The 21043-nt window shown below is 37.9% G+C and overlaps 1 protein-coding gene across 1 annotated transcript in view; it reads left to right on the top strand.

Annotated features, from left to right (window-relative positions):
* Positions 1 to 21043, top strand: part of RAB2A (RAB2A, member RAS oncogene family) — a 105759-nt gene that overhangs the window by 18671 nt on the left and 66045 nt on the right. The window contains exon 2 of the mRNA XM_053660842.1: positions 12048 to 12119. Coding sequence (XP_053516817.1) covers positions 12048 to 12119 — 72 coding nt within the window. The remainder of the gene's footprint in view (positions 1 to 12047; positions 12120 to 21043) is intronic.

Raw genomic sequence — 21043 nt, 5'->3', positions numbered from 1 at the left:
CTGTGACACAAGATTCTGAAAGGTGGTTTAACTTCAGTTTTCCTCCCTGTGATTCTTCTTGAACATTCCATCCAGTCCTTCACCACCATTACCCAAACGTAGTGGGGGAAGGTCTCAGGAGTTGGGACAGAAAGGAAAATGATGCTGTTTTTACCACATCCTGCTATCTGACTTGTTATTAGCTTTAATAGTCTTTATCATTTATTCCCTCTGAAAATTGGCAGGCGCTCCATTTTATTTTCCAATTTTTAAAATTTAGCCCTGGCTGGTGTGGCTCAGTGGATTGAGTGCCAGCCTGCAAACTGAAAGGTTGCTGGTTCGATTTCCAGTCAGGGCCTATCTATGCCTGGGTTGCCACCCAGGTCCGTGGTTCGAGGCATTTGAGAGGCAGCCAATCAATGTGTCTCTTGTACATCACTGTTTCTCTCCCTTTCTTTCTCCCTCCCTTCCCCTCTCTCTGAAAATAAATAAATACAATCTTTTTTAAATCTTTAAAGAAAGAATCATTAACTATAATATGGAATTAGAGTAATGGAAATTTGGCTAAGAGGTAAAGAGAACATTAAAGAATACAGTAAAAGCAGATAGTAGGCATAGCCACTACCTATAATACCGAGGCAGAGCGTGGAAGAAAGAGACCGATCTGGCAGCCAGACCTTTTTGGAGGGGCATGGCAGAGGCCCACTGGATGGCAGAGGATATAACTGAGTGTCCAAAAATATTAAATGGAAAATTCCAGAAATAAACAACTCATAAGTTTTGAATTGTGTGCCAATATTGTGTGCTAACGCGTGATGACATCTTATGTTGTCCCACTCTGTCCTCCCCAGACATGACTCATCCCTTTGTCCAGCATCTCCACGCTGTAGATGCTTGCCACCAGTTAGTCACTTAGTAGCCAGTCTGAGTTCTCAGACCCAGAGTGGCACCATCGCAGTGCTTATGTTCAAGTCACCTTATTTACATGTGGCTCAAAGTGCAGAAATAGTGATGCTGACAATTCATATATGCCAAAAAGAAGTCATACATTGCTTCTTTTAAGTGAAAATGTGAGAGTTCTCAACTTAATAAGGAAGGAAACAAAATTGTGTGCTGAGGTTGCTAAGATCTATGGCAAGAGCAACCCTATCTGTGAAATTATGAAGAAGGAAGCAGTCGTGCTAGTTTTACTCTCACACCCCAAACTGCGTAGTTAGTTAGAGGTACAGTTCGTAAGTGCACAGCTAAGATGGAAAAGGCATTCAGTTTATGGGTAGAGACACAAACAGAAAATGTGTTCCAACTAACAGCATTGTGTTGCACCAGAGAGCACTGAGCCTATAGGAAGATTTCATCAAGGGGTCCCCTGAAATGGGTGATCATGTTCATACAAACTTTATTTCAGTGTGTGTTACAATGTTTCTATTTTATTATTAATACTTGCTAATCTTTACTGTGCCTAATTTACAAATTAAACTTCATCATAAGTATAGACATATAGGAAAAAACATAGTGTAAATAAGGTTCAGTACTATCTACAGTTTCAGGTACCCACTGGGGGTCTTGGAATGTATCCCCCTAGATAGGGAGGCTGTTGTACAAGAAAGTGAATGTTACTGCTCCTAAGGGAGGAGGGTGGATGTTGAAACTATAATAAAAACATAATGTGATAAGGGTTTACTTAGTACAGTATGTATAGATATTCTGGCCTTAGCATGGGATAAAGTGTCAGCCTGCCTTTAGGCATCGAGGAACAAAAATGAAGCAGATAATATAGTATGTCTTTTATTCTCCTCATGCTAACTCTTGTATTCCTCACAATAACCTTATGAATAAGGTAGGTAGTATGATTGCCATTATACAAATAAGCAAACAAGGCCTAGAGACCTGAAACAACTTTTTCTATCAGTATTACAGGATCCAAGTCAAGTCCAATATATTTATCTCTTAAATTGGTGATGTACTTTGAAATGCAGAAGGCTATAATAGTAAAAGTTTACCAAATGTAAAACACAGGTTTAGGTACTAATGCGGAGATTTAAAAAGTGAATTAGATATGTCCCAGCCCTTAAGGGGTCTTGTGGTCTGGTAGTGCTGGTAGCTGTGATATGGGCTCTGATGGAGGTACCCCCAAAAGGTTAAAATGGTAAAATAATCAAAATGTAAAAATAAGAAAAAACGGAAAGGTAGTTGTCACTTACTGCACATCTGCTAAGTGCCACACTTTATACCTTTCTCACCATAAATCATCCAGTCTCACTATAGTGTAGACCCTGTGTTAGATAGTCATTGGAAATAAGGCTGGAAAGATAAACTCATTACACGTGTTGGACCTATGTAGTTAGGTACTAGGTTGTGCCAGGTTATGTAGAGTTTGAACTTTGTTCTGTAGGCAGTAGGAATGATTGACATTTTTAAATGTAAGAGTACAGAATTATAGCTATGGTTAAGTTAGAAGATACATGTATATACTTGATACACACATGGACATATATCTTCATATTGTAGTACAGTGGCAGAGACACACTAGTTGTTAAATCTAATTCTTTCCTTCTGTCTTCTTTTCTCATCCTTCCCTGATGCAGTCATATGTAAGATAGATTAGAAAGCTGGTACATGGTTAGATGGTTATTACAATGATCCAGGTAGGAGGTATAAAAAAGAAAAAAGGCCTTAGCTAAGGCAATAGTAGTGAAGGTGAAGAGGATGTTACTGGTAGAAATAACAGTTTAAGGAAGGATGTTGTAGGGAGTAGAAAAATTAAAGATGAAGATAATTTGAGGCACTTTACATTTCAGGAGAGTGCATACTTCAAATACAGGCTCTTTTTCATTTTTTTAAAATATAAAAGTAATGAATACCTGTCAGTGTTAAAACACTGGAAAGGGCAGAAGATTGGATATTGAAGGTGAGGGTGAAAGGTGACATCATACAAAGAGAAACAGGGCAGGGGGAATACAGAGTTGAGAACTGGTAAGAGTCCTGACCAGTGCAAGTCAGTTGGTTGGGTGTCATCTTGCAGAGCAAACACACAGCAATTAACCAATGACTGCATAAATAAATGGAACAACAAACTGATCTCTCTCCTCCCCACTTCCTCTCTCTAACATCGGTTTTTAAAAATTTAAATTTAAAAGTGCAGGGAACAAAATAAACACTTGGGGGGAGGTAAAGACAAAGAGGTTTTCTAAAGAATGCATGTTGTAAACAGGAGTCAACTGCTCAGGTTAGGCCTCTCCACTCACTGTTGTATTTCCATAGCTGTGCAGCAAATAGTGGCTAATTAAATAGTGGTCAGAGCTCTTCCTAAGTCGGTTTTTTTAATGAATTTTACCTTCCAGTGAGGCCTGACTTCTTTTCTGTTGTTCTGAGCTCAGGTCTAACTTTGATTTTCTAGAGACCATGACATACCCAGCGTGGTGGGATCATCTCAGATCATCAGTGTTCTTTCCTTCTTCCTCCAGTATTTACAGCAGAAAATACTGTTTTTATCTCTGAAACCACATGATTATATTAATTCTTTTCTATACACACACAGCAAAGACGGCATTTGAGTAAAGTTGTAAAGATAAGTAGCTGTTAGCTAAGTGGACAAAAAGTCACTGAGTATTGGAGAAAGAACACAAAATAGGCTAAATAAATATGTGCAGTGGTTCAGTGTGTAAGAAATACTGGGAATCAGAAACTTGCAGTTGAGATTATCTCCCTTACTGATTTTCATGGCTTTGGTCTCTCCCCAGAGTATATGTTTTAGTAGTTTAATACTGTGAAACAAAGATACAGAAATATTAGATGGTTTTCATCACGGAAAGGATGAAAACTATCATGGGCAGTTATCCATATCTTCCTGTTTCCTTTTCATCTTAGTGATTCTTTAGCAACTCTTTAAGCCTTGTTAGCATACGTGGTTTGTATATATTTTAGTGTCAGAGAAAAGATGTCTTACCTTCTTGAAGTTTACATCCTTTTGGGAACTATGCTTTATTTCTTTATTACTAAGCTTAGGGCCTGGCATACAGTAAGTACCTAATATTTTTTGAGTGATACAGTAAGAACCTAATATTTTTTAAGTGACTGTCTCTTCCCTTCCCTGTTAGGCTTTAGTGGCAGATTTCTCAAATGCCCTATATTCTGTTTCCTTTTCCTTTATCGCTCACTATTAATATGTCTAGGGTTTGAGTTACTTTACTGATTACATTAGGAATTGTAGACAGAGTCAGCAAGACTGGGAAACTAACTTAAAAGTCTAAACAAAAGGAGGAATGAGAGATGGCTTATCATCGATGAGTGTATTTGTTTCCTGGGGCTTTGTAACAAATTACCATTAACTTGTTTTAGGGCTCAAAAACAACAAAAACCTGTTCTCTGCACAGTTCTGGAAGTCAGGAGTGCAAAACCTGTAAATTGGGAGGGGTGTCCTCCCTTTGAAGACTCCAGGGAAAAGCATTCCTTGATTTCTCCAGTTTCCCATGGCTCCAGGAGTTCTTTGGCTTTTGGCAGCATAACTCCAGTCTTTCTGTCTTTGTCTTCAAGTGGCCTGTAAATCTCTCTGTCTCTTTCTGCCTTCTCTTTTCAGGACAGGTGTCATTGGATTTAGGCTCCAGTCTTGAAATCCTAAATTACATCTGCAAAGATACTTTTTTTTGCATATAAGGTCACATTCAGAGGTTCTAGCACGTAGGACTTGGGCCACTCTTTTTGACCCACAAGGGTAGGCTGCCAGATCAGTATCTAACTGAAGTAATAGAGAGGATCACTATCTTAGATGTTAGGGGGACAGTGTATGGAAAACTAACAGCATAAAAACAACTCTGAAGTCATTTTATTTAAAAGACCATTTTAAGTAGTGAATATTTTCTTCAATCAGTTTTACAAAGTATATATTTAAATATTTGTACTCAAGGTCAGATGGGTTTGGTTGGAGATTTTGCTGCACAGCTGTATTCATCCTGAAGAATCCTCAACTTAACATTTTGAATCCGAGCCTGGTATTTATTTGAAGTAGGTAGGAATGCTGTTTTCTTTTTCCTATTTTACAGATGTGGAAATGAACCTCAGTTTCTATAGTTTGTCCATGGTCATAGGTTATAAAATAATACAGGTGGATTTGAACACTGTTGTCAAGAACTATAAAGCTCTTTTGAGTTTATTCTTTATTTAAAAAGGGAAGACTTTATTGTTTTTCATGTTTCACATGTTTTTAAATTTGGAATGTTAACACAGAGAAGAAAAAGATTTTCTGTGTTTGCAAAATAAGTTACTAATATTTAAACCAACTCTCTACATCTTGGTGTGGTATGTAGGTTCTTTGGTATGACTTTAAAATATATAGTTCTTCAGTGGATCACTTTTAGTTGTTCATTCATGGAACTTGTTAGTTTTTTCTTTTTATTTTATTTATCTTTTTTTAGGACTATGTGTAGTAGATGACAGTATGCAGCCATTTCAAGATGATAGTTGGATAAATCTTTTTTAAGTGGTTAGGAATTGGCCCTTCTTTTCTAACCTGTGCTTGTTCATATTTTATTTATTTATTAAAAATTCTTCTTTATTGTTCAATTACAGTTGACACTTTATATTTTGAATTAAAGCTGTTTATCTTGTGATTTTAAAAATAGAGCCATCACTGATTTTTAAAAATTGTCTTGAAATTGGTGGAAGTTAAAGATGAGGAAAATAAAAGGCAGTAGAATACCTAGCACTTATGTTAGTGTTTCTTGTGGAGAAGGACCTATTATTACCTAAAACTCACTGAGGGACTTATTAATTAGATTCTTCAGCCAAAGACACACTAAATCAGAATCTCTGGGGTAGGGCTTTAGGAATCTGCATTTTTAATGAGTGTTTCATGTACTCATTTGGCATTGCTGTGGTGTTTAGGTACTCGGTTTTCGCCACAACACTGTGTCCTACTGAGGACAGTGACTTGGACTCTGAGTAAAGGAAGAGGTTAAGGTGACTTAATGGTATAAACTATTAACAGCAGCATTATTAAGTGTAATAAAAATTTGTATTAATTAAAGAATGGTTGAATAGCCAAAGCAATCTTAATAAAGAAGAACAAAGCTGGAGGTATCATACGCCCTGTGTTTAAACTATACTAGAAGGCTGTGGTGATCCAAACAGTATGGTATTAGCATACAAATAGAAACATAGATAAATGAAACAGAATAGAGAGCATAGAAGTAAACCCATGACCATATGGTCTATTAATTCATGAGAGAGAAACCAAGAATATACACTGGGGAAAGGACATCTCTTCTATAAATAGTGTTGGGAAAACTGGGCAGCCACATGCAAAAGAATGAAACTGGACCACTATCTTATACCATATCCAAAAATGAACTGAAAATGAATTAGTCTTGAATGTAAGACCTGAAATCATACAACTCCCTAGAAAAAAACATAGGCAGTAAATTCCTTGACATTGGTCTTGGCGTTCAGTTTTTTTTGGACCTGACACCAAAAGCAAAGGCAACAAAAGCAAACATAAAGAAGTCATAGTACATCAAACTAAAATGTTTTTGTACAGCAAAGGAAACAGGCCAGTGGTTTGTTCAAGATTACCCAAGTAGTGCTTTAACCACTGTTATACAATGCTAATAATTCAGTTCAGAATCTTGATGCTGATTTGGGGACATTTTGGTAAACATCAAAAACTTCTAATGTATAGAAAGTGATTTAGAGTGCCAGCTACTTACATAGAAGCATCAGGGATGTGCCAGTGGGAGTAGGGGATGTATGAAGGCCTTGCGGGTTCCAGTGGTAAGAGATGGATTTGGAAGGTCACTTTTTTGTTTGTTCTGTTTCTGTTTAATTCTGCAATTATAAAACATGTGCTTTTATAAAACAAACATTTTTTTTTGCTTGTTACTGTCTTCAGATGGTTTTAAATACCATCTTATGCTAACGACTACGTCTCCAGCCTGAACATCTTTCCTGAAATCTAGACTCATATCTAATATCCTACTCAACTTTACCACTTGGATGTCCAGTAAACACCTCAACTCAAAATAACTGAACTGGAACTAATGATCTTTCCTTCTCTACCTACAATTACCCCAACTCATTGATTCTTCCATTTGATCAGGCAAAAAATATTGGAGCCTTACTTACCTACTTCTCTCAAAATTTGCATCGACACTATCAACAAATTCTCTTGGCTCTGCTTCAAAAATGTATACAGAACTCAGTAACTTTGAACCACTTCCATTGTGACTCTCCTGGTCTAAGCCACCATTTCTTGCTTGATTGAGAAAGCCTTTTAACCAGTCATTCTTTTTGCTTCCTCTCTCATCTGCTTCGTATAGATTATTGTCATTGTAGCAGCCAGAGTAATGTTAGAACTTAAGTCAAATTATATCGCTCCTCTGCTCAAAACACTCCAAAGAATGTATCTCCCATTTTATTACACATAAACTTAAGTCCTACAGTGTCTGCTATTTACGGATATGTCTCTTCCTAGCCTTTAGCCAAATTGGCCTTACTGCAGTTTCTCCAGCACATATTACCTGGTAGCATTTCCTCTGTTTCCTGAGCCTAGAGTGCTATTCTCTTAGTAATCCATCTGCCTCTTTCCTCGCCTCCTTTAGTCTTTACCCACACCTCCTCTTGTCAGTGAGAGAGTACCTCCTTTAAACACCACATCCTTTTCCCTTCTCCCATTGTCCAGCTCCCACATCCTTATGCTGCTGTGTTTTCTCTGGACCATTCCACTTACCATCTTACAACTAATGTACAATTCCCTCCTTGTCTCTCTCTTTCTCTGTCTCTCTAAATATACACATACGCATAAATATGCACACACATTTTTTAAAGGTTTGTTCCTTCTCCCTTTCTCCTTCACAAGGGCAGAGCCTTTGTCTTTAATATGTTTACAGATTAATTCCAGTTGCTAAGACTTAGAACATAGCAGACACATGTTTCTAGAAAGACTGACATTTGGCAAGCATTGGAAATACATGTGCTTACATTGAAAATAAATAAAAAATGGTTTTTGCCCTGGTGCTTTGGTTAAAGGTCTCCTTTCTGCATATCTGACCAGTGATGCAATGGAAGCTCTCAGAAGGTCTGTGCATCAGTTTTGTGGGGTTAGCTACTTGAGCTGCATTGATGTTCCTTAAGTTTGTTGAATTAAGCTTGCATTTAACTTGAATATTCAAAGATATAGCTTATTTAATTGTTTTACTATTAATATATACAATAGAGCATTTGAAAACAGGTTTAATACAGTAATTACGATCACAAATGCTCTTAGATTTTAAAATGCAGTAAAAATTGTCTTTAAGTTTCAAATTAGTATGCTCAGTCATAAAATAAGGATTGGCCCTTTAGAAAACTGATGGCAATAGCCAAGAAGCAAGGTCTCAGATGCTTTTTTTTCTCCTCCTCTTTTTTTTTCCCACTTGACAACTAAGACAGTTTTGTAGTAAAATAGAAAGGAGGATAGAATGAGGCTTTATAACACTTGTGTATCCATTATGTGCTAGAGATACATTCTTGAGTGTGGTCTCCATCATAATGGAGCTCATATTCTGTTGGGGGTCACATTCTGGTGGGAGAGCCTATAAAGCAGTGTGATATAGTTGATTTTAAAGGAAAATGAGGAATTAAAGGTGATTTTGAGTTTCTTGTTAGTGTGATCCGTGGGAAGGTGATTCCAGAAATAAGAAAATATGAAGGAGAGGCTGAGTTGTTAGTTGGGAGGATGGTGGCAGGTGAATGAAAAGGAAGGGATTGGGTTTTGGAATTTTGAGTTTCAGGCCTGAAGGAATTAAAGTGGACATGTTGAGTAGGCAGTTGGAAATAATGGGAGTGAAGTTAAAATGGTGGCTGGAGAGATGGATTAGGTAATCACTGACTAATTTGTAGAATTGAGTTGAGGCTTTAGAGTTCTCTTAGTTGAAAAGGTAATCAAAGATTGGATGGTGGAAAAAACCTCCAGTATTTAAGGCTTTCACAAACAAAGAGGAGCAACTGTCACAGAATTAAGAAACCAAGGAGATAGTTACAGCCTGATAAAGCCAAAAGAGATTATTTTCAAGGAGTTTGTAAGCAGATAAACTATGATTTGTGGCACAAGTAGATCCTATTTTTGGATCAAATAAGATGAGAACTAAGAGAAGACTAGCTACCATATTTTTAGGACTTTGAGACGCACCTAAGTATTAAGGAGGAAAATAAGGGGAAAATTCTTGAAGCAAAAAATGTGGTAAAATATTTAATAACCTGTGACCCTGTGCCACTGCCACTGCCCCCGCCCTCCCACGAGCCAGGCAAGCTACATTTGGACTATAAGATGCATCCTTTTCCCCCCAAATTGGGGGGGGTGCATCTTATAGTCTGACAATATAGTAATTCAGTTTGGTGATTTGGAAAAGCATTGGTGATTATGAGTCAGACACCCCAAAAGTATTTGGAGACAGGTTTCTCCATAATTAAAATAGAAGTCAAGAAATACACTGAATAAAAGCTGTCTATAAATATAACTGACTCTAATAAATGGCCTGCAATAAAATTAAGGATACTTGGGGAACATTACAATGGCACTTGGATATATTCTCTGCATTCGAAGATACTTTGATTACCTGAAGAAAGAATGTGGATTCCTGAAAGTGAAGAACCACAGGATAAGCATTTTCTGTGTTTAATCAGCACTTGATCAGAAGTGATGTTGGTATTACTAGAGCACTGCATATTCTCTTGTGAGGTCAGAAAGGGTTTTCAGGCTCTTGTATCACTTAAATGGCTGTTAGATGATTCTTGAGGTTCTTTAGTAATAAAATCTGTGATTTCTAATTATATTTTTTTATGCCATGTGGGAAAATTTGGGATGTTAAAAATAGAAATGAAGAAAAGACACAGAGAATACTTAAATACATATTACTAAGTGAAAGAAGCCAGACTGAAAAGGCTACATACTGTATGGTTCCAGCTATATGACATTCTGGAAGAGGCAAAACTATGGAGATGGTAAAAAGACTAGTACTTGCTAGGAGTAAGGGGTGAGGGAGGGACTAACGGATGGAGCGGAGGGGATTTTTAGAGCGGTGTAGGTATACTGTAATGGTGGATACATTATACGTTTGTCAAAACCCTAATGTAACTAAGGACTTTGAGTGGTGATGATGTGTCTGTGTAGGTCGTTGATTGTAACAAAACCATTTTTACTACTCTGGTGTGGGATGTTGATAGTGGAAGAGGTGCTGTGCTTAATACCGGGCAGGGAAAGTATGGGAACTTGCTGCTGTACTTATTGCTGGGTTTTGGCTATGAATTTAAACTGCTCTTAAATAACAAAATCTATTTTAAAAAAAGAACTGAAGATTTATATCTCAGTTATTCACCTGTTATGTACTTTCCCACTTTAAAAATACATTCCTTTCTATCCTAGACCTGAAAAGCTGTTCAAAGGAGTTAGAACTCTTATAACATGAGTTAGACTTTATGCATTTTATAATATTAAAAAATAATGGATAAAAGGAACAGAAGAAAACTAAGGTCGAATGTTTTGAGATTCCAGTTTATTTTCATTTAACTAAAATTTTAAAACATTCAAAAAACTTTGAACAAATAAAATGTTCCCTGAAACAGAACTATCTATATATAGGACTTTTTAAAAATTTGTTATTGGGAATTTTGACAGTCTGTATAACATTCGATACAAGGGCCAATCATTCAGCAAAATTAAGTGTCTTATCCTTCCCATAAGACAGCAAGTGATGAGATATTCATTGTCCTTCTCATGAGTTTGTAATTCAGAAGTCATTGAACAGCTTAAACTGTCACTTCGCCAGTCTGTCAGTCTAAATTAAGTCTCTTCTGTTACTCATCTTAGTAACACCAAGGATCATCTAATACATCTAATACATCTTATTACAATAACCTCCATTTGAACCTTCTTTCAAATGGAGGTTATTGTAATTATTCCAAATTATAGTTCATGTAGATGATTTGGGCATTTGGCCTGTTTAATTTCTCTACCTGTATTAGACTGTGAGAAAGGAAACATAACAGTTTTCCATACACTTGTTTCTTCAGATCAGTGCAGTGCGTGGTTAACATTCAGTAAAGACTTGAGTGATGCCCTGGCTGGTGTAGCTCAGTGGATTGAGCACGGGCCTGCGAACCAGACAATCGCAGTTCGATTCCCAGTCAGGGCACATGCCTGGGTTGCAGACCAGTTCCCTGCAGGCCAATTCCCAGCAGGGGATGCATGAAAGGCAACCATACATTGATGTTTCTCTCCTCTCTCCTTCCTTTCCCCTCTAAAAGATAAATAAATAAAATCTTTAAAAAAAAAGAGTGAGTGAGCAAATGAATGAATGAACGAATGAGTGAATGGAATGATCACTGCATTTACTGTTTTGTAGAAGTACAGGATGCTGTTCAGTAAGCAGACTTGGTCTAGTGTGAAGATAAGGGCCTGAAAATGAATAGGAAGGTGCTGTTGATGTTTAATATACAATTCTCATAACAGGGCAAGTAGGATGAATATAGAAAATAGGCCTGTAATTTCGGAATGTGGAAGTTATTCATAAACTTAATGAGGTGAAATTTGGTGGTAGAGTGAAGGAATGCAGTTCAGGTTAGAATTGATCCTGAGATGTATTAGTCAGAAGATAGAGCAAACAGCTTTTTACAGAAAAGTAGATCCAAACACTGCCAGCTTATTTGTTTATTTTTAGAAACGAAGATAAACTACAAAGAGAGGAAATGGTTTTTAAATATTTTTCACTACACCACAAAAAGGAAATGTATGTGAACACTTTATAAGTACTGTAGTAGAGGCTACTGGGAGGATCTCACTTACCTCGAAGGAGTACTGCCACTTTTATCTTTCAGATTGAAATGTTGAATGAATAAAAAAGGATGAGAAATGGGTGTTTTGGTTTGATTAACACCTTCCATCCAAATTATCAGTCCTAAGAAATTAGAGCACTGAGAAATCATGGTAAGTTGTTCATAGATCATCAGAAACGCTGGCTCCCTGTTTTCCGTGTGCTTTTATAAAGTGTTTCTTAATTTCTTTGAGTTTTGTATCTTAATTTTTTTTTTTTAACTTTCAGGTGTTGGTAAATCATGCTTATTGCTACAGTTTACAGACAAGAGGTTTCAGCCAGTGCATGACCTCACTATTGGTAAGTTTTACAAAAGAGATGATAAGCAATCAAAAGTTTTGGGTAATAGAAATGGAATGTGCCTAGAGGGGTCCAGTCTATTAGTAATGAGAAAAATCAGTGAAACTCAATTTATTGCTGTGCAGAGGTCGGTCTCCATCCCTTTTAAGAAATATAAGTATAGTAAAATATTGTGAACTTTATACAAGTGATTGGAAAGCAGCAAGACATTAATATTTTTTATTACATTTACTGATGAAACAAATGAGAGTCAGTGTAGCACAAGGGTGAAAGCAAAGACTCTGGACCACTTGCCAGAGTTCAAATTAAGGCTCTGCCATTAAGTAGCTGGGCAAGCCACTTTACCACTCCATCAATTTCTTTATTTGTAAAATGAGAATAATAGTAGTAGCAATCTCACAAAAGTTATAGTGAGCAGTAAATGAGTTAACAAATATGAAGCATTGGAACAGTGCCTGGCAATATGGTAAGTGCTCTAAGCTCACCTGTAATTATTTATCAAGAAAAACTACTGTCCAGCGTTTTTTCGTTTCCTCAGTTGTAAAGAATCAATGAGACAGTTGCTGATAAGGAGTTGTCAACAAATACTGGCTATTACTATTAGTGATATTACTCATTAATGTGAAAAAGTATAAAATTAAAATGTGAAAATCTAAAAACCTAAAATAAGCACACTGTGTCAGGGTCTATATTTGTTTTAAAAAATTATATTTATACCCTGAAAGCTAAAGAACCTAGCCAGAGACCTGGCTGGTGGCTTCATAGGTTTGAGTGTTGTCCCATGCACCAAAAGGTTGCATGTTCAATCCCTGGTGGGGGCACATGTGTAGATTGTAGTTTCCACCCCCATTCGTGGCCAACTGATGAATGTTTCTCACATCAGTGTTTCCCTCTCCCTTTCTCTCTCACTCCCTCCCTCCTTCCCTCCTTTCTGTCTCTAAAATCAATTAAAAAACATATCCTCAGGTAAGGATTTTTTAAAAAATCAAGCTAAATTATTGTTCTATGGCTGTAGCCCATTAACAAGTTGAAATTAGTCAACTATAAAAAAATAAAGTATTTGGTAATTAGTTAGACTTTACAACTGATAGTTTGACATATCTTTTCAGGCCATGACTGCTTATTCTCTCTATATATTAATTCACTGTTGCAGGCAAGTTTATTCTCGTGTCTTGTGTATTTTTTTAAATGATAGACACATATCTCTTTTACTTCGGTGGATACAGGATAATCAAGAGTCAACAATTAACATGATAACAGTAACAATGAGGGGATTTTTAAAGATTTTATCCATTTATTTTCAGAGAGAGGGGAAGGGAGGGAGAAAGAGAGGGAGAGAAACATTGGTGTGTGAGAGAAACAGCAGTAGGTTACTTCTGGCGTCCCCCCAACTGGGGCCTGGCCCACAACCCAGGCATGTGCCCTGACAGGGAATCGAACGGGCAGCCTTTCAGTTTGCAGGCAGGTGTGCTCAATCCACTGAGCCATACCAGCTAGGACTCTTGTATATTTTTAAAATACCAAATCAAAGATAGAATTTATGAATTAAATTACTAGATCAATTAATAGTTTTCAACCAACCCACATGTACTGTGTGGACATACTGAAATCTTTCCTTAGTAGTAGCAACTGTCAATAAGAATATTCAAATTCCATTTTTTTCATTATTATTTTGATAGTGTTAAGTATATACGATAATGATAGGTAAAACAGTATTCCTATTTCTGGTCCCCATGACATAGTATCTTTGGTGAACTCATTTCTCTGTATAATCTGCTCTTTCTTCAATAAGTCTGAACCTTGGTAGCTATCTATTAGGCATGGCTCAGTCCGAGGCAACTAGCCAAACAGTTGGTTTTAGTATAGAATACTAAACAAAAGTGTCTTCCTTTTCCTTGAAGCTTTTATTTGAGTTTCTGAATTGTTATAACATGCCTGATGGGGATGATGGGCCTGAGCCTGCTGTCAGAAGTTGGCACAGGCTATATACTTGTGAAGAGGAGATAGGGATTAGACCAAAAGCAGTTGTTTGGAAAACTAACTCGTGTAACTGTACCATCTGACTCCCCTCTGGGTTTGCTGACAGGAGGCACCAGGTATGCAAGGCTAAAAGTAGAGAAGCCAAGGCTTTCCTCCCTCTGCATGGGTTAGCTGTATGTCCTCCATGGCTCTAGCCCAAGCCCATTCCCACAAACCCTGCTGATGGCCTGGCTTCTAAGTTCTGGAAACCCTGATTTTCTGTCTTTGTCTTTCCAGCCTAGGGATAGTAGCAGCTTCCCGATGTTGCCAGTCTCTAAGTTGCTTTATCATCTCTTTGGGCTTCTCAGCTCTTCCTTTGCTGTAGTAAGCACCCTACATCCATTCTCTCTTTTAAATACAATACTTACGTATGGTTTCTGTTTTTCTAGTTCAACCCTGACTGCTTTACCTTATGACACCCATTACAGTATATTTTTCTGACATAAAAATAATTTAACAGGTCATAAGCACATATTTTAAAAAGAACTTTAGAATGTTTGCTAAAATAGACGTAAGACAATGTCTTGATTCTGCTGCTTACTTGTCTTTGCTTGATAAATAGAGAAAGGTGAAAAGTTGAGGTTGGGTCCTGACTAAGAAGTATTAAATGATAGAAAAGAAGAAATAAAAGACCATAAAGTAAGGAAATACTGTGAGATATTCCTTACCCTTTGACTGCTGTCTCAGTGAAAATTGTTATGATGTGAATCAAAGAAGCAGTTTATAAATAAATAGCTTCCTGGATACAGTTAAATTAATGGTCCAGACTAGAGCCTTGCTGCTCAAAGGTTATTTAAGGGCTGTTGCACTGGACCAGCAGCATCAGTATCATGAGGGAGCTTGTTAAAGGATCTACTGTGGCCCTGGCCCAGTAGCTCAGTTGGTTGGAATATTGTCCCAACATGCCAAGGTTGCAGGTTCAATCCCTGGTCAGGGCTCACCACAAGAGTCAACCAATGAGTGCATACATGAGTGAAACAGTACATCAATAAATAGCTCTCTTTCCCTCCCTCCCCTTTTCCCTTCTCACTCTCTAAAAATTAATGAAAATTTTAAAAAAAGAATCTACTGAATCGGATTCTGCATTTGAACACGATCTCCAAGTGATTCGTATGAACATTAAAGTTTGTGAAACATTGAGGCAGTGGCTTTTATTTATTGATTGCCCAACTAGAAATAATGTTTTATAGTGTTGACCTTGCACACACAAGTGAGTACATCTCCACAGACATCCAAGCAGCCACTTAGTTCCTTTCCTTTTTCTCCTCCTGTGATCTTACTTTCAAAAGTATCTCAGCTATTTACTCTCATAGCCACACCCAGGACTTCGTCATTACCAGTATCTACAACCACTCCAGAATTGCAGCTTCATGCATCTGGCGGTTTGACTATATTCTTTTCTTCCTTTCAACCAGTACCCTCTAATTCCTAACACTAACAGTTTATTTACTCCAACAGACCTATAATTTATCGATCCTACCATCTTTTCACTCTCACCCCTCTCACATTACTTCCCTCCTTACCCAGTTTTACTTCTAACCACTGTAATTGTAATAATCACTCCTGCATACACTCTCCTACTGCCTTGTGTTGCTTCATCATACTTTTGTGTAACCCATGGGTTGAATTCAACTGTCTGTGCTTCATACTGCATGGAAAGAAACACAGAGCCATGCTAACTAGTGTTGTTTCACTTAATTTCTTAGACACTGACTTCTAACTGCTGGGTAATTACACTTTATTTCTAGTCCATTCATTCTCTACATTCCTGCATAGCTATATCTTCTTGTTCTTTAAGTATGCTGCACCTTTTCTATCTTCACTGTCAGATGATAACCTTGTTTACTATTTTGCTCATAAAATAGAGGCAAAGAGAAGAGCATTTTCACAGGTTTCTGCTACCATGTAGACCCACCCACCTGTATTGCACCCATGAACTCTTCCCTTCTCCTTGCTGCTGTGGATGAGCTCTAAGTTGCTAGCAAGGCCTACTCAAGAACACTGCTTCAGCAGTGTTTCTCCCAGTTGTTATTAATTCTTCCCCTTTTTTGATGTTTTTTTTTTCAGTTTTCAATTCTTTCTTTTTAGTAAAATTCCTCAGAAAGAATTGATCACATTTTCTATCTCTAATTCTTTTTTACTTATTCTTGAACCCACTCCAACTAGGGCTCTTTCCTCCATGTACACATATTCAGCTGTTTATCCAACGTCTCCTCTCTTGGATATCTAATAGGCATCTCAAACTTAACATGTCCCAAATAGCTCCTGATTTTTTTTCTCCTGGATCTTTGTAAATGTACACGTACATACATACCTATCCTGTCACCTAGATTTATTTCTTTTCTCCTTAAGTTTTTTTTTTTTTTGAAAGGACAGTTATGAAAGCTGGGGACAGTGAAACAAAAGAAGGATTTAGGATAGAAGAAGCAACAGGAGAGAGCCGAGGCAGGGCTGCTGTGGCTCTCTAGAAATGTTCAAGGAAAGAAGTGAGCGATGCAGGGCAGTGTGGACTCGCTGAGAAGTGAAAGTCACAGGGACAGAAGTGAACCAAGGCAGGGCTGCTGTCAGCTAGCTCACTGAAAAGTCAAAGAAAAGGGGACTGGATCAGGGGGGAAGCCCCAGACAAAGCTGCTGCTGCCCATTGCTCCCCTGGTTGCAAGTCTCATGGGGAACCTTAAAGTTTAGGAGATGTGTGACTGAGAAGGAAGAAAAGTGTGGGCGTGCTCCAGAAAGAACCCATCTTCCCGTAACTTTTTGTACAAGTAAGTGTAAGTGAACATTGTCTCCCACCAGTATAAAGTCCATGACAGCGGAGTTACCTGTTTTGTTCATGGCTGTATCTCCAGCACCTGGTACATAAGAAACTATAAATATTTGCTAAGTTAATTTCTCCATATTGTGGGGGAGCTTCATAGAGCAACATTTAACATTATAGTGCTTAATGCATACATTTCTTTAATGTTGTTTAATTATGTTGCTTACAAATAATTCTAGTTACAGCCCACTAATTCCCACTACATTGATTTCACTACTTGATAATAGCAGTTTGACAAGCACTGGTCTAGAGGCTGAGCCATTTGTATGTTAATTCCACCTTCCTACTTATCTCCTCCACTTCCTTAAACCCGTCAGCCTATAAGAAATGATTTCTGAAAGTGAAAGTATACATTTGGGGAAAAGGTGGTAGAATTGGAACACTGTTTCTGTTAGGCACCCCACAGTGTATCAGCTAAAATACACCTCGTTGTTTTGACTGGTGCGTTTCAGTGGGTTTGGGCATCATCCTGCAAACCGATTCCTGGTCAGGGCACATACCTGGGTTACCTGCCAGGTCCCCAGTTGGGAGCTTGTGAGGGGCAACCGATCCATGTTTCTTTCCCTCTCTCCAAAAATAAATAAATAAAATCTTAATAAAAAAAAACACATACCTCATTTATTTGGGGTTCAATTTTCTGGTAACTTGAGTTACCTAGAATAATACTGCCAAGAACTGAGAGTGTAAGTTAATAGGCCTATTTAATTTAAATCTCACAAAGTTAATGTACTTGAATTTTAAAATGTAAATGTATTTTCCGGACAGGGTTTATGATTACTATGAAAACATGGTAAACATCCCAAAGTTAAATTTCTTGTATAACTTGCCTTTGGCCTTCCAGCAGCCACTGTAAAGAGTTTGTGTGTTTCACCTTCTAGAGTTTTTAAATATATCGTGAAGATACACACAAAGCTGTTCTGATGTGTACTTCTTCCATTGAGGTACTAAAGTACCTGTTTCTCCTCCCCCTGCCTCTGCTGTACTTCAGAATGTTTTTAATGTTTGAATTGGAGAGGGAAAATGGTTCATTTACATTTCAGTTCCTTTTTTTTAGTGCTTAGCATTTTTAAAAATATTTTTATAAACCACTTTTATGTCTTCTCTTTGAATTACTTGTTTGTATCTTTGCACCTTTTATTACTGGTTTTCTTTCGTCAAATCCATTGAAGTTTTCTTTATGGCTTTGAGACCTTACTGAAGAAGACTCCCCAGTGTAAAAACAGCAGGTATATTCTCTTAAATATTCTTTTTTTTTCCTGTTTTTTTTCAAGAGCTTAACATTCTTGGGGACTGCTATCCAGACACCCAGTAGAATGTCCTCTAATCTATATTTGTCTAATATTTATCCCATGATTATATTGTTTTTTTAATTTTACTTTATTGATTATGCCATTATAGTTGTTCTATTTCCCCCCTTCATTCCCCTCTACCCTGTACCCCCTTTCCCGCCATTCCCGCCCTTTCTGTTTATGACCACGTGTCTCAAGTTCTTTGGTTTATGGGATGATGCTCTAACCAACTGAGCCACACTGGCCAGGGCCTCGAGTTCTTTAGATTCTATATTTCCCCTACTATTCTTGTCCTCCCCCCTATCTATTTTCTACCTACCATCTATGCTACTTATTTTCTGTACCTTCTCCCCCCTTTTCTTCCTCCCACTCCCTCATTGCTAACCCTCCATGTGATCTTCATTTCTATGGTTCTGCTCCCGATCTAGCTGTCCTCTTAGTTTGCTTTTGTTTTAGGTGTGGTTCTTAATAACTGTGAGTTTGCTGTCCTTTCACTGTTCATCTTTTTTATCTTCTTTTTCTTAGATAAGTCCCTTTAACATTTCATATAATAAGGGCTTGGTGATGATGAACTCCTTGAATTTGATCTTATCTGAGAAGCACTTTATCTGCCCTTCCATTCTAAATGAAAGCTTTGCTAGATGGGCCAATCTTGGTTGTAGGTCTTTGGATTTCATGACTTGGAATACCTCTTTCCATCCCCTTGTTGCCTGTAAGGTCTCTTTTGAGAAATCAGCTGACAGTCTGATGGGAACTCCTTTGTAGGTGACTGTCCCCTTATCTCTTGCTGCTTCTAGGATTCTCTCCTTCATTTTAATCTTGGCTGATGTAATGATGATGTGCCTTGGTGTGTTCCTCCTTGGGTCCAACTTCTTTGGGACTCTCTGAGCTTCCTGGATTTCCTGGAAGTCTATTGCCTTTGCCAGATTGGGGAAGTTCTCTTTTATTATTTGTTCAAATAAGATTTCCACTCGTAACTGTTCCTTTTCCCCTTTTGGTACCCCTATAATTCGGATGTTGGAATGTTTAAAGATGTCCTGAAGGTTCCTACGCCTCTCCTCATTGTTTTGAATTCTTGTTTTTTCATATTTTTCTGTTCGGTCATGTTTTCCTTCCTTCTGGTTCACTCCCTTGATTTGAGTCCCAGTTTCCTTTCCATTACTATTGGTTTCCTGTGCATTTCCCTTCATTTCAATCAGTTTAGCCTTCATATGTTCCTCTAATTTGTGACTAAAATCAACCAGTTCTGTGAGCATCCTGATCACCAGTGTTTTGAACTGTGCATCTGAAAGTTTGGCTATTTCTTAGTCACTTAGATTTATTGGCTCTGGGGCTCTGAGTTGTTCTTGAGCCATGTTTTGATCTGTCTGCGCCTGTTATGTATGAGGAGTGGAGCCTTAAGTTGTTCACCAGGGCGGGGCCCCCCAGGTCTCTGGTTTATGATGCTGTATGTGGGGGCGGGGTCAGAGAGGGGCAGTGGCGGTCCTCTCTGCCTCTTCCTGCTGCTGGGGCCTGCACGGTCTGTCTCACTGCTCACTCCTTTACAGGTTTATCTGCGCACGAAATGTGTGACTGCGGTCAGCTCTCAGTGGGTCGACCGCCTTGCGCCCTCAGTGGGTCTCCCCGCTGCTTCTTGACACCCGGGATCTGCCCACAGCTGCTGGCACACCTGGGTCACATGCCCGACCCTGCTCTGCCCCTCTTACTGGTTTGGCTGAAGGTTTCGTTGTTGTCAGACTTCCGTATAGTTCAATTTTCTGCGATTTGGCTGCATTTTTGTTGCTAAAACTTTGTTGTTTTTAAGCTTGGTTGTGCGAGAAGGTGCAGTGCTTCCACCTACGCCTCCATCTTGGCAGAAATCTTATTCCAACTTTTTAAGTGCTCTTTCTTTAGTAAAGTTTTACAATTCTCTTCATACAGGCGTTGTGCTTTTCCTAAGTTTGTTTTGGTATTTATCTATTTTTGTTGCTATGGTAAATAGAATTTTTTAATCATGATTTTTGTTAATTATTTTTCACGTTCTAGGTAGGTGGTTTGATCTTATCTGGAAGTCACAATATTTTCTTAGTTAATATTTTTGTACCTTTTTGTTTTGCTGTTAAAATTTGTGGCCAAATCTTTCTAGAATAATTTACAAATTGAGGGCATTATAATCTTTTTCTCAGTGTAATTTGAATTCCTGTAGTGTTTTACCTTAAATTGTGGTATTGGTTGTTTATTTTTCATAGAAAATTAAGGAAACATTTTTAATATATAGTTTCCTCTTTGTTTCTGTAATTAGGAGAGTCTTCTTCCCTAAGTCACAGTTTTGAACCTCTGCCGTGTCTGCGTTCCAGGAACAACAGGTCCATATGTTCTCGTGCTGGTCTAAGGAAGGCTCAGGCTGACTGGTTGTTTAATACTCAGTTCTGCTCTCTGCTTTGGCAGCCCCACCTGGCTGCAAGGAGCCACATTCTGCCTCCGGACCTCCACAGTCACCTGGCTCTGACAGGTGGCCCTTGCTCATAGGGACTATCATCATTTGTTATGTGAGTGGTAGTTTAGAAATGTTGGTGTAAATGTGGAATAATAATAATACCTGACACATACTGAATTCGTACTGTGTGCCAATCGTTCCATTCATATGTGGTAATTATTTTAATCTTGAAAAAAATCTCATGAGATGGATTTCATTAATAACATCTTATACATAGGAATATTAAGACACAGAAGCAATTTTATTTTTTTATATATTTTAATCCCCACAAAAGGATATGTTTATTGATTTTAGGGAGAGAGGAAGTGGGGGAGAGAAACATCAA

The sequence above is a fragment of the Artibeus jamaicensis genome, unplaced genomic scaffold, assembly GCF_021234435.1.
Source record: "Artibeus jamaicensis isolate MK-2021 breed Jamaican fruit bat unplaced genomic scaffold, CSHL_Jam_final scaffold_916, whole genome shotgun sequence".
Lineage (NCBI taxonomy): Eukaryota > Metazoa > Chordata > Mammalia > Chiroptera > Phyllostomidae > Artibeus > Artibeus jamaicensis.
This window is presented reverse-complemented; position numbering and strand designations above follow the sequence as displayed.